The sequence below is a fragment of the Schistocerca serialis genome, chromosome 7 (assembly GCF_023864345.2).
Source record: "Schistocerca serialis cubense isolate TAMUIC-IGC-003099 chromosome 7, iqSchSeri2.2, whole genome shotgun sequence".
Classification (NCBI taxonomy): Eukaryota; Metazoa; Arthropoda; class Insecta; order Orthoptera; family Acrididae; genus Schistocerca; species Schistocerca serialis.
Genome location: NC_064644.1, coordinates 529,777,059 through 529,794,771, shown reverse-complemented (window position 1 = coordinate 529,794,771; position 17,713 = coordinate 529,777,059). Strand labels below are relative to the sequence as shown.

General features: G+C 41.7%; 1 protein-coding gene across 1 annotated transcript in view; it reads left to right on the top strand.

Annotated features, from left to right (window-relative positions):
- LOC126413210 (mannan-binding lectin serine protease 2-like) overlaps window positions 1-17,713 on the top strand; it is a 165,086-nt gene that overhangs the window by 124,259 nt on the left and 23,114 nt on the right. Inside the window, exon 5 of the mRNA XM_050083107.1 lies at window positions 2,681-2,818. Coding sequence (XP_049939064.1) covers window positions 2,681-2,818 — 138 coding nt within the window. The remainder of the gene's footprint in view (window positions 1-2,680; window positions 2,819-17,713) is intronic.

Below are 17,713 nucleotides of genomic sequence, written 5' to 3'. Positions count from 1 at the left end.
AACCACCTGTACTTGAGTCCAGTTCACAATATTGGCAGTGTGCCTGATGATGAGTATTGCCCAGGCATTGTGTGCCTTGACCGTATGGTGCCATCTGGTTTACTTTTCAAAATTTTTCTGACCCCATTTGGGTGTACAAGTTGCTGACCACATTTTTTGATTACTCATGCTTAATGTTGTCCAGCTTCTAATACCTAGCTATTTGCTGCCTCCTATCTGATGACACTTGTTGGTTTACCCCTTTAGCATTGTGACATCTTCGTTTTCTGAGATTTTCATCTTCTTTAGTACCAGTGTGACACTTTATTCGAAGCTGAATTCCATTCTGATGTGACTGAAAAAGATTCAGAGGTCAGCCTGGATTTCATTTTCAATTTTCCACAGAGCTTCAGATCATCCAGGTACAGCAGGTGGGATATTTTCAGAGAATTTCTCCCTGTCTGATAGCCCAGGTTTGTTTTGTAGGAGATGGTTGACAGTGGAATAAAGGTGATGATGATTAGCAGTGGGGACAATGAGTCACCCTGGAAAATGCCTCTATTGATGCTAACTAGGCCATTATTTTCCTTCTGACAGATAGTTCTGTGTATGAGAGTTCCTGTTGTTGTTGTTGTTGTTGTTGTTACTTAATACATGTTTCCTTGAGTTTAGTGACAGTCTAACACATTTCCCACACACTGCTTAGCTCCCTTACTATTCCATTTGGATAACTTGCAAAATTTTTGATGACATTATTCACATATAGACAACACTCTTCTTTAAGATGTTAGTTTTTGGAAGTAAGACTCAATGTCCAATATTAAAGTACATTAAGTTAGTATTAATTTCAAACATTAATCATTGTATCAGTAAGTGGCACTGATTCAATTATTTAAGAATTATTTATTAATAAATTGTGAGAGAAACAAAGCAATGGAAAAGCCAGGATAGAATAACAATATTAAAAGGATGGATTACTACTCACCGCATAGGAAGCACTGAGTGGCAGATAGGTCCATTGAACAAGATTCATAGTTATTCACTATTGTCCTTCATCAGACATAGACAAAACACACACCCATTCACATTTGGAAACACACACATGGGCTCTGTAGGATCTGGGTGCTATTACTTGACTGCAACAGCACCTGGGATGCACAGCGGTCTTTGCTAGGGCGAGTAGAAGGGTTACAGAAGAGGCATGGAGTGGAGAGGGCAGGATGGCAGGGTGGAGATGAGGTAGATGCTAGTGCTGCCTGTGGGAGCGTGCAGTGGCGTGATGGGGATAGGATGATAGAGTGTGGGGATAAGATGGTGGGGTGTTAGTTGCATAATTGGGTGGCTGTGTTAAGGGGAAATAGGGGAGAGGAGGGAAGCAAAGAAGGGGAAAGGACTATGCAGGTCTGCTGGAGAGATAGAAGGCATATGCAGGTCTGACCGTATTGGCAGGTGTAGCACAGGGACTAGCATAGGTGGAGGCCAGGGGCATACAGGAATGGAGGATATATCATAAGGAGGGTTCCACCCACACAGCTTAGAAAATCTGTTGTGGAAGGAAGAATCGAGATGTGACAGGCTGTAAAGCAGTCATTGGACTCCAACACATTGTGTTGTACAGCATGCTCTTCACCTGGGTGAACCATCTATCTCTTGGCCACAGTTTGGTAGTGGCTGATCATGTGGACAGACAGCTTGTTGTTAATTGTCATGTCCGTGTAGAATGTTGCACAGTGGTTGCAGCTAAGTTGCTAGGTCATGTGGATTCTTTCACAGGTGGCCCTGCCTTTGATGGAGTAGGAGATGGCCATTACAGGACTGGATTAGGTGGTAGTGAGAGGATGCAGGTAAGCATTGCATTTAGGTCTACCTAGTACCACCCAGGACTCGAGCAACTGAATCACTTTTTCTGTCAAAAATTTTGATTACCTCTTGTCTTTCCCTGGAATGAGAAATATCCTCTCCACTATCCTCCCCACCCCTCCCACAGTGGTGGTTCTCCACCTACCAAACCTACACATTATCCTTGTGTGAGCCTGTTTCACCCCTGCTTCCAACTCCTTGCTCATATCTGTGCAGTAAATGTAGATGTAAGGCATGGCCCATCTCATAAATGCCAGTTCCTGTCCTGTTATGGGAATCTCCTACCCATTAAAGGCAGGCTACTTGACAAAGCAGACACTTGATCCATCAACTTTGCTGCAACCACTGTGCAATATTCTGCATGGGGTGTTGTTGAGTATGCTGAGAACACCATTGCATCCCTAGCATGCCCCTGCACACTTCCACAAGCAGCACTAGATCTTTCCCCATCCTACTCAGCTTTCCCCGCACATACTCACCAAATACCTCTTCTGTACCCCCCACTGATCATCGCAGAAAAGATTGCTGCTCACCTCAGACACTATCGCAGTCAGGGCATAGCACCTGTAAATGACAACTGTCATGTTTGTCTTTGTGTTTTATGCATGTGTGAGTGTTTTGTCTATGTTTGACAAAATACTTAGTCCAATAACTAATAATATATAGCTGTTCTTTTTCAACATGTTTGTCTGGCACTCAATGCTTCCTCTATTTCACAATTAACAATCTGTCCTTTACAGAAGTTCAGAGAGAGCTACAGTAAGATGATGTTTTGTTATAGAAATTTCGATCTTGATGACCTTGTTGTGTACAAGTTAATGAACCTGTTGCTTATTTGCAGGGACAACTGCATGTAGTGGAGACACTGGTGGAGGGCTCACCTTCGTACATGAACTCAATCCCTTATCGCCTTCAAGCAAGCTTTATTTTGTGCAGGGAATTGTTAGTATGATTGGAGGTCACAGTCGACCTGGTGCTTGTAACCTAGAAGACTATGTTGCATTTACAAAAGTATCAGAATTTAGAAGTTTTCTTAACAAATACAGAGAGTAATAAACTATTAGATATTCAGTTTTATTTGTAAAGACTATTTTTTCTTTATGCTGTTAAGGGAATTGTCAAAACTAAAGTTCCATAATAAAACAAATCAGATATGTTGTTTTTAATAACTGCATCTTCACAAATAAGTTGTCTAAAAGAAAAATAGATTTAATTTTCAATTTAAGAAGGAATGGTTTATTTATTGGTCAAGCTAACTGGTACTTAACATATTTGTTTAATTGTTGATCTTGTGCTGCAACATGAAGCTGGTGAAAAAATACAATACTTTACATACTTTCTTTAATGTATGTCCAATAATTATGTGGAAACAAGCGTATAAACTGTTAACGATGTTTAGTTTATCAGCTGCTGTGCAGTTGCCTGAATCTTGAACCCAGTTAATGTACTTAAGTAGCCTTCATGATAGTGTTTAATATCACCATAATAGTTTATTTTTGTACTAAATGGAATCTCTGTCAATAAATACTGATTGCTGTTTCCAAAAATAATCATTAAATATGAGAGATGAAAACGTAAACAGCTGATCAGAAGCAAACATTCCAATGAGTGCAGTGAATCTTCATCCACAGTTCTAACAAATATGAGAGATGAAAATGTAAACAGCTGATCAGAAGCAAAACATTCCAATGAGTGCAGTGAATCTTCATCCACAGTTCTAACAACTCAACAAGACTGTAGAATCAAACATCTACTTAACATCTACATCTGCTGCAGGGGACATAGTACCTAATGGATGGCTAAATAAGAAACAGCAAAATCTGTGTAAACTATGTCCAAATAACACTAGATAGCTTACATCAGAATAACAGTACAGTAGATGACAAGTCACTAGTGTACAGTGTATGGCATAAGTCAGGACTAGCTATTTAACCATTACAACGTGCAGTAAGAATTATATGTGGTGTGAACTCAAGAACATCCTGCAGAAGCCTGTTTAGGGAACTAGGGATACTAACTACAGCTTCCCAATATATTTATTCCTTAATGAAATTTGTCATTAAAAATATATCACTCTTTCAAACCAACAGCTCAATTCATGGAATCAATACTAGAAATAAGAATAATCTTCACAAGGATTTAAAGTCACTTAGTCTTGTACAAAAAGGTGTGCATTATTCAGGAACACACATTTTCAATAACTTGCCAGCAGCCATAAAAAGCTTAACAACCAATGAAATTCAGTTTAAGAGAAGCCTAAAGGATTTATTGGTGGCCAACTCCTTCTACTCCATTGATGAATTTCTGAGGAAAACCAACTGATTTGTATATAAGTACAACATAACTTCTGCACAATTTCAGTGCAGTAATGTGTTCACTGAAAATTTGTGTGTGTGTGTGTGTGTGTGTGTGTGTGTGTAAGTATAATCTAACTTCTGCACCATTTCAGTGCAGTAATGTGTTCATTGTAAATAAGTATTACAGTAGTTGTATTACATGTTTCTTACCTTATAAATAAATATAAAACTTTTTTATTTTAAATTCAGTGCAATAGTATTTGTAAAATGACTCTTAGTGTTCATTAAAAAATGACAATCATTCCACTTGGGACCTGTGGAATGGTACATTAGCTTATTTGTTTTAGTTTAAATATTTGTCATGTATTGTTGTTTTTCTGACATGTTCCACATCCTGGAGGACCTCCTCACTACGGATCAATTGGAATGAAAGTAAATCTAATCTAATCTAAACATGAATGTCACTTTATCTGTTAAATTTTGTTGTCAAATTGCTTAGTGCATATTTTGTATACTATTGTGCAGATATATAGTACAAAGTTATCAGAAAGTGACATGTAATTTATCATGGCATCATGAACCACTAACATATCAACACCAACACTTCATACATCATAGAGCAGAACAGTGTGAAAAACTAGTACACTAATGATAGAAATCAGTGCCTTTTACTCTGATGCCCAACAACATTTTTTGGGGAAGAGTACTGAAAAGGTAGGACTTCACTGTTGTGTATGAGATTGGATGTGAGATCGCATAGGATATAATACCTGGCCACCACAAAGAGAGTCAGTTGTGCACTTAAGATGGCTATGAAACATTTTCACTCTGGTTTCCCTATGTTCATCCTTCCTTTCTTGGAATATCCTTCCACTCACTACCCAGCTGAAGTAATTTTTGGTCCCTTTCTGGATTTGCTCTTTATATTCCAAATGTTTTTCTGTAAGATGGACCAAATGGGGAAGAACACCTTAAATAAAGACTACTGCATTCAGTGTTAAAAAATATCTGTGCACAACACCTGCCTAGGCTCTTATGTGCACTTGAAAGCTAACACTGTAACCTATCCAACATGGTGACGTCATTATATGCCTTTTTGTCTGAGCCCCCCTCCACTCCAAAAGCCACCAACATGGGACTCCACTGCTGACACCTTAGCTACTAGCTCTCCATGCTTGCCAAGGAGTAGATACCATCCTCTTGGGCGTCACCTATCCCAGTGACAGTCATTGCACCAAATAGCCTTTGATGCTGTTGGGAGGCACTCATGGGAAGAGAGCTCTTGATACTGTTCTGATCCAGTCATCTTATGAGACAGGTATAGAAGTTTCAATGCAGACACTTTCTTTATGCTGGTTACTCTATGGAAAAATGGACAAGCCAAATTTCTGGAAGCAAAACAATTTTTCCAGTACTTAGTATCTCAATTGATAGCTATACTTTTACTGCAACACAGCCATTATTTTTTGGAACATATTGAAGATAGGTTTAGAGAAGTTGAGTCATTGGGAAAAATGCACAGTGGATCGCTATTGATTAAAGCCTCCTCTGTTGTGCAGTCTACAGCTCTTCAGGCATTTGAACATCTGGGTTGCATACCAATTTCCATTGCCCCCAACACAATTTTGAATATGGTCAAAGGAAACATCTTCAACAGAGAGCTTATGCTCCAAAAGAATGAGGAGCTATGGGATAATCTCAAGTGACGAAGTGTGTTTGGAGAAGTTGAGTCATTGGGAAAAATGCACAGCGGACCGCTATTGATTAAAGCCTCCTCTGTTGTGCAGCCTACAGCTCTTCAGGCGTTTGAACAACTGGGTGGCATACCAGTTTCCATTGCCCCAAACACAACTTTGAATATGGTCAAAGGAAACATCTTCAACAGAAACCTTATGCTCCAAAAGAATGAGGAGCTATGGGATAATCTCAAGTGGCGAAGTGTCCAATTCGTCTAATGCATTCAGAAAGGTCCCAAGGATAATCCAATGGGTACAGGTGTCTTTATCGTAGCCTCTGAAAGGATATCCTCCCTGAGAAAGTTAGTCATGGTGTACACATGTGATGTGAAACCTGATCTCCTATGACCCATGAGGTGCTTCCATGCTTATACTTCAGTCATATGTCATCCTGCTCCGAGGCAGATACAAAATGTGGCAACTGTGAATGATCATCCATGAAGGTAGTCCTTGTAAATAAAAACCTTTGTGTCAACTGCATGGAACACCACCCTTCACACTCACTGGTTTGCTCAGTCTTCAATAAAGAAAATAAAATAGTGAAATATAAATCTATTGCCCACCTGTCGTATAATGAGGACTGAAAAAATATGAATGCCCACATACAGTTGACACACTGACTAATTATGAAAAGTCACAGCCGTCACCACCATTACCTCTATTTTTTCTAAACCAGTTCTCCCACCATCCTCCTCTCTTGGGGTTCCCATAGTGCCATCTTTGACAACCCCTTCCAGCACCAAACCAGAGAGCAGCTTCCTCCTCCAGCATCTGCCAGCGCCAAGACTTCCTCTTGGGACCCATTTCAACACCTGCCAATGGCTCAAGGAACAGCAGTCTGTTGGTACCAGTGTGGCCACTCACTGTACATTGCTGGACTCATCATAGGACCTTGCAAGAATCATGGCCACTAAAGTCTAAGAAGGAGAAGAATTGGGACAAGACTACTCCAGACCCTAGAGGAGCCAGATCCCCCCAAGCAGTTGGATTCTGAACCAATGCTGCCTGATGTTCCATCCCCTTCACTGGCAGGTAGTGATCTTGTGACATGACTGGTCCTTCTGGCCACTTCAGGCCTAATCTGGGCACCCATAATGAGATCATTCAGTGTAAATGCTATGGATGTTACCATCAACTGCTGTAATTACAATAGCTAATTTCCTCATCTTCTGCAACTTGTGTTGATCTACAAGAAACACCCTTATGTGATGACCATTCCCCAATGTTATGCAGTTCTCATGCATTCTCTTTGAACTACTGGCCTCTGCGGGGTTTGCACATTGATTCACATTGATGTCATCTGTGAGTGTATTCCCCTTCATACCACATTGGAGGCAATAGCAATGTGAGTGCAGACATCCTCAGTGATCATATGTAATTCGCGATGTTTATTTACTTCCAGGTAGGCCACTTACTTCCACTGAGATAACCACTTTAATCAGACAACTCAACCTTCCCCCCCCCCCCCCCCCCTTCTTTTTCTCCTGCTTGGGGACTTAAATTCACATAGCCCCACGTGCATGTGTGTGTGTGTGTGTGGGTGGGTGTGGGATGTGGGGGGGGGGGGGGGGGGAGTACACTTTATTTGGTACAAGCCTTCTTCTTGGGCAGCTTCTTTCTGACCATGAAATGTGTTTCCCCACCAATGGTATTCCTACCCACTTCAATGCCACCTGTGACACCTTTTCAGCTATCAGTCTCTTCCTCCTGTCCTGTGGCTTCATGCATTGGTCACTACATGATGATCTTTGTGACAGTGACCACTTTCTGGTGATCCTATTTCTTTCTTCCCAACACCAGATGGGCCAATTTCCATGTTGGATGCTTCAAAGAGCCAACTGGCACTTGTGTGCCTCTGCTCTTATCTTCACTCCCTCCCCTTCAGATTTCATTGACGATATTGGGCAAGACATCTCCAACATGGACATCAACACTGTGGGAACTGCTATATCCCCTTTTTACAGATCCTCTCCATCATCGGCTGGTATGATGGTGGACCAAAAACATTGCAATAGATATTCAGAATCATCAAAGAATGCTGCAGCATTTAAAGTGATGTCTTTTGCAGACCAACCTTATCACTTATAAGCAATTTCATGCAAAGGCTTACCATCTAATTAAACATAGCAGGAAGGAATGCTGGAACACAACATCTCTTCCCAGGGAAAGTATGCCTCTTCATCCCATGGCCAAGATCTTCAACTGAACCACATCTCTTCATTCAGGCTGGTCTCTGTCATAACACTTCAGCTCTTGCTGAAAACCTTGCAATCCTCTTTGTGGCAGTGTCAGCATCCTCTTCTTATTTGGCTATTTTTCGGATGCATAAGTGACGAAGACATACTCTCATTTGCCCTTTCGCATGCCAAATTATGTAATGAACCTTACACTGACTGGGGATTGTTTCAGGCTCTTTGCTCATCTCACAGTATGGACCTGGGCACTGATTCCATTCACATTCTGATGCTACAACATCTGACAATTACTGGATGGCACCATCTCCTCAGTGTTGTCAATCAAATTTGGCTTGGTAGTTATGATGAGAAAGTATCAGCTTTCCAGTCCTTAAACTGACCAAAAACAAACATCCATCTACAGTTACTGACCAGTTAGCCCCATCAACAGGCTCTGCAAGCTGCTTGAAAGGACAGTTGCCCACAGATTATGCTAAGTTCTTGAATCTCAGGGCCTGTTTTCTCGCTCTCAATGTGATTTCCATGATGGATAATCTGCAACCAACCATCGAGTTAAGTTGTAAATGGCAATTTGACAGGCTTTTTCTAAACGCCAACACCTCACTGCCATAATTTTTTAACCTACATAAGGCATACAACACCACCCGGTGCATCACATTACATACCCTCCATGACTGGGACTTTTAAGGAAATCTCTCAAACAATTTTTATTTGTCAGTTTTATCCCACTGCTTGTTCTGGGTTAGACTTGTTACTTCACTCAGCTCTCCAGGAGTCCAAGAGAACAGCATCGAATAGGGCTCCATGCTATCACGCATCGTCATGAAATTGTGGGCAGGGAGGTGGGGAAAAAAGGAGAGAGGAGTGGAAAGATGGGTGGGTGCATTGGAAGAGGGTGACAAACAAAGAGTGTGGGTGATGTGAATGGGGAGAATATGACAGGACAGAGGGAGTGGAAACTTGGGTGGAGGGTGTGGGGACAGTATGGTACAGTAGGTTGAGGCTGGGATAATTATGGGTGCAGGGAACGTGTTGTAAGAATAACTTCCATGTATGCAGTTCAGGGAAGCTATTGGTGGAGGGGAGGATCCAGATGGCTCAGGTAGTGCAGCAGCTCTTGCAACCAAGCATGCTATGTTCAGCTGTATGTAATGCCCCAGGGTGGTCTACTTTGCTCTTGCCCGCAGTTTGGCAGTTGCCATTCATGCTGGTTTACAGCTGGTTGGTTGTCATACCAATATAAAAAGCTGTGAAATGTTTGCAACAGAGTGGTAAGTGGCTGCTTTCACTTTTGACCTGGCCTTGTGACATAACTGTAATATGAAGTGCTTGATGGATGGATTGGACAGGTCCTGTGCCTGGGTCTTCCACAGGGATGTGATCCTTGTTGGAAGGGGTTGGGGTTGGGTGTGGCATAGGGATGTACTAGGAAGTTGTGCAGGTTGGGTGGGTGATGAGACACCACTTTAGGAGTGGTGGGAAAGATCTTGGGTAGAATGTCCCTGATTTCAGGGCATGATGATGGGTTATCAAAGTCCTGGCAAAGGATGCGTTTCAATTTTTCCAGTAGTGGGTGACAAAGGGGGGGACTCCTTTGTGGTGGGAGGATTGGCTGTGTGAGGGGAAATGGCATGGGAGATCTGTTTGTGGACTATTTCTGGGGATAGTGCCTATCTCTGAAGTCCTTGGTGAGACCATTGTCATACTCAGAAAGGGAGTTCTTGTCACTGCAGGTATGCTGTCCTTGGATGGCCAGGCTGTAGAGGAGGGATTTTTTTGATGTGAAAGGGATGATGGGCATTGAAATCCACAACAACAGGTGATGTTGGTGGTTGGGGGATTTAATGATGACAGAAATGTGGATGGAGGTATCAGAGAGGAGGTGGTCTACGTCTAGAAAGGTGGCACACTGGGTTGAGGAGAATTTGGTGAAATGGATGGGAAGGGATGGATGTGAAGGGATGGAGATAGGTGTCTTTGCCCAGAGACCAGATCATGAAGATATCATCAATGAACCTGACCCAGACTAGGGGTTTGGGATTTTGGGAGCCTAGGAAGGTCTCCAATAGATAAGTCATAAACAGTTTGGCAAGGAGGGTACCACGTGGGTGCCCATGGCTATGCAACAGATTTGTTTGTATTACCTTCCCTTCAAAGTGGAAGTAAGGATAGAGTTAGCAAGGTGTACGAGGAATGAGGTAATGGGTTTGTAGTCTGGTGGACTTTGGGAAAGGTAGTGTTGAATAGCAACAAGACCATGCGTATGAAGTATGTTGTTGTGTAGGGAGAGAGTGTCAACAGTGATGAGTAGGGATCCAGGAGGTAAAGGGGTGGGAAAGGTGGAGAGTCAGTAAAGGAAGTGGTTGGTGTCTTCTATGTGGGAGGCTAGATTACGAGTTGGTGGTTGGAGGTATTGGTCAATGAGATCCAAAATTCTTTCAGTGGGGGCACAATAATCTGCCACACTGGGGCATTCAGAACCACTGCGATTGTGGATTTTGGTGAGTATGTAGAAGTTGGATGTGTGGGCTGTTATAAGGGTGAGGGGAAAAATGGATTCAGGGGAGAGGTTGTGGGAAGGGCCTAAAGCTTTAAGCAGGGATTGGAGGTTGTGTCGGACTTATGGGGTGGGACCATTCACATAACTGGTGGAGGCCTTCTGCCAGGTAGTCACTGTGATTCATAACAATGGTGGGATGGTGGGACATTTGTCTGCAGGTAGAATGATTAGATCAGGATTTATTTTGAGGCTGTGTATGACAATTCTTTTTTCTACTGAAATGTTGGTGTTCTGAGGAAAGAACCTGAGAAAAGATGGTGAGGCTATGTTGGAGGTAACGAATTTCTGGAAGGTTAGGTAGGAGGCAGGGAGGGGGAGGGGGGGGGGGGGGTGGAGGTTCACAGTTGGATGGTAGTATGAACTGAAAGAGACAAGGTTCAATGTTGGAATTAGGATGGTTCTTGTTAGAGGGATTGGTGTCAATGAAGTGCTTCTATTTCAGGGATCAGAGATTCCTTTAACACAAAAAAATTCTTCCCATACAGCCTGGCTACTTGGGGATGACATTTCTGCAGTGACAAGAACTCCCTTTCTGAATATGCTGAAGGTCTCACCAAGGCCTGCACAGACAGGTACTACCCCAGACATGGTCATCAAACAGATCTCCCATGCCATTTCCCCTCATGCCACCAATTCTCCCACCATCCCCAAGAATCAGACAAAAAGGGGTGCCCCCTTCGTCACCCAGTACCACCCCAGACTGGAACAACTGAACCATATTCTTCACCAGGGCTTTTGTTACCTAAATTCATGCCCTGAAATGAAGGACATCCTTCCCAAAATTTTTCCCACCCCTCCTAAAGTGATGTTCTGTTAACCACCCAACCTTCACAACAACCTAGTCCATTCTTATGCCACTCCCAATCCCAACTCAATTCACAAGGACCATATCCCTGTGGAAGACTCAAGTGCAAGACCTGCCCAATCCACCCACGGCCTGAGAAATGGTAATGTTGCATAAAGGGGTGTACCTTCCAGAACGGAAAGAGGAAGTGCTCTCAAAGGTCAACCCACATGCAAAATATAGGTACTCATCCTAGGATAAGGGGACAGTATCGTGACAGAAGTCACACATTTTATAGGGATTATTCTGGTAAGTTTGAATTCTATACACTATTAGCGTTATTACGTTTTATGGAAGTTTGTGAGTGTCAAAAGAACACTTTCATTTTGCCCTGAGTTACTTCAAACCACACAAAAATACCACAATTAGTACATACTTGGAAATGTAGTACAAAAAAGTGAAAACAGAAAGTAGATTACTCATGTGTCAGGGACACCGGGAGCTTACGATTGGAAAGATAGCAAATAAAAGAAGAAAAAAAAGTCCTCACAATTATTAAAATTATGTATACTGTATACTGTTGAAATGTGAATTGTTATTATGGGTGATATTAATGTACATAATGACTGTATAAAATATTGTGTGTTCAACCTGAGGAAGGGGATATGTAGTGCTTTGAGAACTTTGGCGTAAATTCTACAAACACTCAGCCTTCCACCGTCTTGAGCAAACAATATTTTAGATGTGAATGTGGAGAAAGGAACCCTATCTACTGCATGTCACCTGTCTGTGTGTGCAGTTCCAAAGTTTATCGTGAGAAGACTGTAGACACAGCGGGTGAATGGCACTGGGAAGTACTTGTTGGTTGGTCCATGGAAGTTGTAATGAAAGCACATGGCAGAACCAAGGAACATCTGTGTTATTCTGTGCTGTTTTGTAATGGTGACTATTGTTAGTGATGAAAGAACAACTGAGTGAAGAAATATTTTTAGCAACTTTTAACTTTAACTTGTTAGAGGCAAGACAAATGTCATGGTTAGCAAGCCAACTCTATTGTAAATGTAACTGTGCTTCTAACATTTGGACATGTGAGGAGACTGTGGTGTCACCGCCAGACACCACACTTGCTAGGTGGTAGCCTTTAAATTGGCCGCGGTCCGTTAGTATACGTCGGACCCGCGTGTCGCCACTATCAGTGATTGCAGACCGAGCGCCGCCACACGGCAGGTCTAGAGAGACTTCCTAGCACTCGCCCCAGTTGTACAACCGACTTTGCTAGAAATGGTTCACTGCCAAAATATGCTCTCATTTGCCGAGACGATAGTTTAGCATAGCCTTCAGCTATGTCATTTGCTACAACCTAGCAAGGCGCCATTATCAGTTACTATTGATGAGAATCATGTACCGTCCTGACCGACATTCACCATTAATGGATTAAAGTTAAGTATTCCAACAGCTACATCCTTTTTTCTAAATTCTAATTTCCTTGTCCTGTTCCAGACCTCACGCCAGCCTGTGTGAGCTAAAACGCCTGCCTTTCGGCCTCCTCTAGTAACACGGTGTTGTCTCTCCTGCCAACCAAAACAGAGACTTACTTATCAGTATTTGTGCATCCAGAGAGTGAGATTTGTAATAGTTTGATGTTTAAATATACATCGTTAATTGAAGCAAAAGAAACTGTGTACGTCTAAATATTTCTATAAGTAGAAAGAGTTTTGAGAAATTCCTGTTCCCAGCAATATACTGCGGAGAAGAAGAGAAAGGGAGTTTGCAGCAGCAGGCTAATCAGCTAGAAAAGTTGGCTGACCATTTCAAGTAAGTCATATCTTTAAAGAAATTGAAATTTGCACACATACTTCTCTACTTCAAGTTGTCCAGAACATTAGACTGGACTTTGTGTATAAGTGATGTGTGTAAATGTAGTCTGATTCTTTGGCCATTTATCTGTAGATAAGATGTAGGTTATTGGAAACCATGGAAAGTAGGAAGGACTTCTGCAATGGAAGTATGTGAATATCGAAAGAGGGAAAAAATAGATAGGTCCTCAAATGAGAAGTAAGAAAGGAAATAAATAGAAATGGTTGCTAAGATTGAAGAAGAGAAAGAAGATAGCCCAAAGGACAGGAAATCTTTCCCACTCAACTTCCCCAGGATCTGTAACTAGCAGGCACTTGAGTGAGATGCTGGAGGATGTTTGGTGTTAAATCGTCTCCTATGGAATGGACATTCCCACCTTCACCCTTGAGATCCACGAAGGAATTCTTACCAACCCTATGGAAACGTAAATGGTGAAGAATCAGTCACACTTGTTTGCGAGGGTTGCCTGAAAGGTGTAATGTGTGTCAGCCATGATTTATCGGTTAGTGTAAATCATGTTTTACAATACCCACCCCTTTCAAAATTGAAACAAACTCTCCCATTTATATCACATCTCATAAAAGGTATAAAGCATACTATGCAAAATAGTAAATTATACTCATATAATGTTCATTCAGTTCATCACATTATATTTTTCACAAACATAATATTCTTATTCCATTTATTTCATCTAAATTGGTATTTGTTTTATTGTCATATCCAGTTTTCCAAGTAAAGATTACAGGATAGTTTAAGATTTTTGAAATAAATGACAGAATAGTTTAAGATTTGCGAGCAATTTGGTGCAGGAAAACTATTTTGGAAGAAACACCAAAAACAACTCTGTATCTGACGATCAGCACTCTGCCCATTAACTCAGAATGATAACGTCCCTGGGGGATATATGACTTCACCCAGATCCCATGGATCTGATATTAACTTTTCTTGTGCACTGGCAGACCAGTATTTCTCTTTAAATTTCTTTTGGAAGTCTCCCCACTGCAAATCAGTCACATCTTCCCTCGTTAACACAACATTAGGTGAAGATACTCTTTTTTTCTATTTGTTCCTGTATAAGTTTGACTTCTCTCCGGAGTTTGACTATGCTCTTCCTGGTATCAGTACATTTGGAAGAAGCCATAGGAGTGACTTTCCGATCTACAATTTCTTCTGCCTGTTCCTCCAGACTACTTACATTTATGATATCAGAGCTTGCTATCTTCTCTTTGAAGCTTCTTTCTACACTGTCTACTCGTGTACTTACATCTGTGATTTGTGATTGAATGACAGGCATTAATTCACTATGCTTATCAATACTCTCTTTCAAAGTATGCCATCCCTGCCATGCCTGCGACTTTCCTAGCTGGTTAGCCTGCTGCTGCAAACTCTCTTTCGTTTCTCCTCCACAGTATATTGCTAGGAACAGGAATCTCCCAAGACTCTTTCTACTTATAGAAATAGCTAGATGTACATAGTTTCTATTGTTCACTTAACGACGTATATTTCAGAATCAAACTTTTACAAATCTCACTCTCCGCATGCACAAATACTGATAAGTAAGTCTCCTAACATGTCCAAATGTTAGAAGCACAGTTACATTTACAACAGAGTTGGCTTGCTAACCATGACATTTGTCTTGCCTCTAACAAGTTAAACTTAAAAGTTGCTAAAAATCTTTTTTCACTCAATTCTTCTTTCATCACTAACAATAGTCACCATTACAAAACAGCACAAAATAACACAAAAGTTCCTTGATTCTGCTGTGCGCTTTCATTACGACTTCCATGGACAGGCAAGCAAGTACTTGTCGGTGCCTTTCAACTGCCATGTCTACAGTCTTCTCACAATAAACTTCAGACCTGCACACACAGACAGGTGACACGCAGTTAATAGCGTTCCGTTCTCCCCACTCACATCTAAAATATCGTGTGTTCAAGATGGTGGAAGGCTGAGTGTTTCTAGAATTTATGCCAAAATCCTCGAAGCCCTATAGACTCATGTGCAAGACCTGCCTAATCCACCCACCAAGCACTTCCTATTGCGGCCCTTTCTCATGTGTATCCCACCCCATCAGGGGTCAGGTCACCTATGAAAGCATCCATGTCTTTTACTAGCTCTGCTACAATCATTCCACAGTTTTTCTATTTTGGTGCAACTACCAACCAGCCATCCATCAGGGTGAACAGCAACCACCAATCTGTGGCCAAGAGCAGAGTAGGCCAGGCTGAGGCACAACATGCAGCTGAACACAGAGTGCTTGGTTTCAACGGCTGCTTCACTACCCAAGCCATCTGCATCCTACCCTCCACCATCAGCTTTTCTGAACTGCACAGAAGGGAGCTATCCTTACAACACATTTTCCACTCCTGTAATTTTCCTGGCCTCAACGTTCGGTAACATACTTTCCCTCCACCCTCCACCCAAAAGTTTCCACCCCCGCTGTCCTATCACCTCCTTCCCATTCTCGTCTCCCATGCACTATCCCTTCCCCTTCCTCACCCCCTTCACACTGTTACTTGCATCCCATATGGTAGTTGCATTCTGCCCTAGTTGTTAGGAGTTGGCGGTCATGTGTGTGTAAGGTGTGCCTCCTTATGTGTATGAATGATATGTGTTTGTCTTTTGTTGATGAATGCTGTAGCCAAAAGCTTTATGTAAATGTCTTTTAATTGTGCCTGTCTGCAACTTAATGTGTTTTTTTAAGGTAAGTAGTAATGTATCTTTTTTTACATTGTTGATGTTTCCAGCTGGAGTTTCCATTCTTCGTTTTCAGAACAAATTCCCTCAACTGTCACAAATCTACCAACAGTTTAGTGAACAGGTTCCAACTAAATTGATTGAATCTGAATATTAGAAAGTCACATTTACTGCAAGTTAAAACTCAGTCGCTCAAAGTTGTGACTCAGCTGTTGTCATCTGCCTCAGGTTTACTTCCCCTGGAAGAGGCAGTTCTTTCTTTACTGTAGCCTTCAGTGGGAATGTTCTTTCGTCAAAGATGACGTCTCTTCTCAAAAGTATATTTGTCTGTCCAAGGCTCCACAGACAATATCCTTTAGAACCTGCTTCCACTCCAAGGTATACACATTCTTCTGCCCGTTCTCCGAGTGTTCTCTGAGTGTTCCCAAATCATCTTTAGTTAGTTTTTTCTTCTTTGGTACTTCATACTGGATTTTCCCATGAAGGGATCTTGTTGGGCATCTATTTCAGATATGGCAGGACAACATTAGAGCTTCGCCCCGAAAGGTATTGGGCAAACCACTCTGAAATAGTAGACACCTCACAATGGATAAAAGTGTTTGATTCAGGCGCTCTGATTTTCCATTGGATGGTTGAGAGTAAACTGTGCTTTTCCGATGTAGTATGTATGCCCTCTTCGTTGAACAACTCTCCAAATTTGCTGTTGATGTACTCAGTCCCATTGTCTGATTGGAAGCTTTGCAGTTTCCTCCCTGACTTGCATTCCACATGTCCCTTAAATTCCACAAAAGACTCAAACACATCACTTTTTTGCTTTAGCACTTTCACTACCAAATATCTGGAGTGATCATCCAGATAAGTAACTTAATAATGTGCTCCACCCAGGGAGGTCTGTCTAATGTAACCTACATCACTATGTACTAGTTCTAGAATATTATCAGTAGTAGCTTGGCTCGGTTTGAAAGGCTGTCTTTTCATTTTTCCTTGCACACAAATTTCACATTTTTCCCTATAGTTTGTGGCTCCACATACTTCGGGTAAGGATTCTCTGTGTCCAAATCTCTGGTGTCACAGAACTTCTGCCCTTCTGGCTGTTGCTTCATTTTCAATTTGTAGATGTGTTTTGTCACTGTGTGGCATCACTGTACTGTTGTTCACTTTGTAATATTCACATTGCACTAAATAGACATTATTGTTTGATGATCTTCCTCTCAACACTTCCCAAAAGTTTTCACCCCCTCTGTCCTATCACCTCCTTCCCATTCTCATCTCCCATGCACTATCCCTTCCCCTTCCTCACCCCCTCCACACTGTTACTTGCATCCCATATGGTAGTTGCATTCTGGCCCTAGCTGTTAGAGTTGGCGGTCATGTGTGCGTAAGGTGTGCCTCCTTATGTGTATGAATGATATGTGTTTGTCTTTTGTTGATGAATGCTGTAGCCAAAAGCTTTATGTAAATGTCTTTTAATTGTGCCTGTCTGCAACTTAATGTGTTTTTTTAAGGTAAGTAGTAATGTATCTTTTTTTACAATGTTGATGTTTCCACCTGGAGTTTCCATTCTTCACTTTCAGAACAAATTCCCTCAACTGTCACAAATCTACCAACAGTTTAGAGAACAGGTTCCAACTACATTGATTGAATCTGAATATTAGAAAGTCACATTTACTGCAAGTTAAAACTAAATGAAACCCACATTAATCATTGAAAACAGGAACTGAAAGAAGCTAGCTGTGTTCAAATTTTAT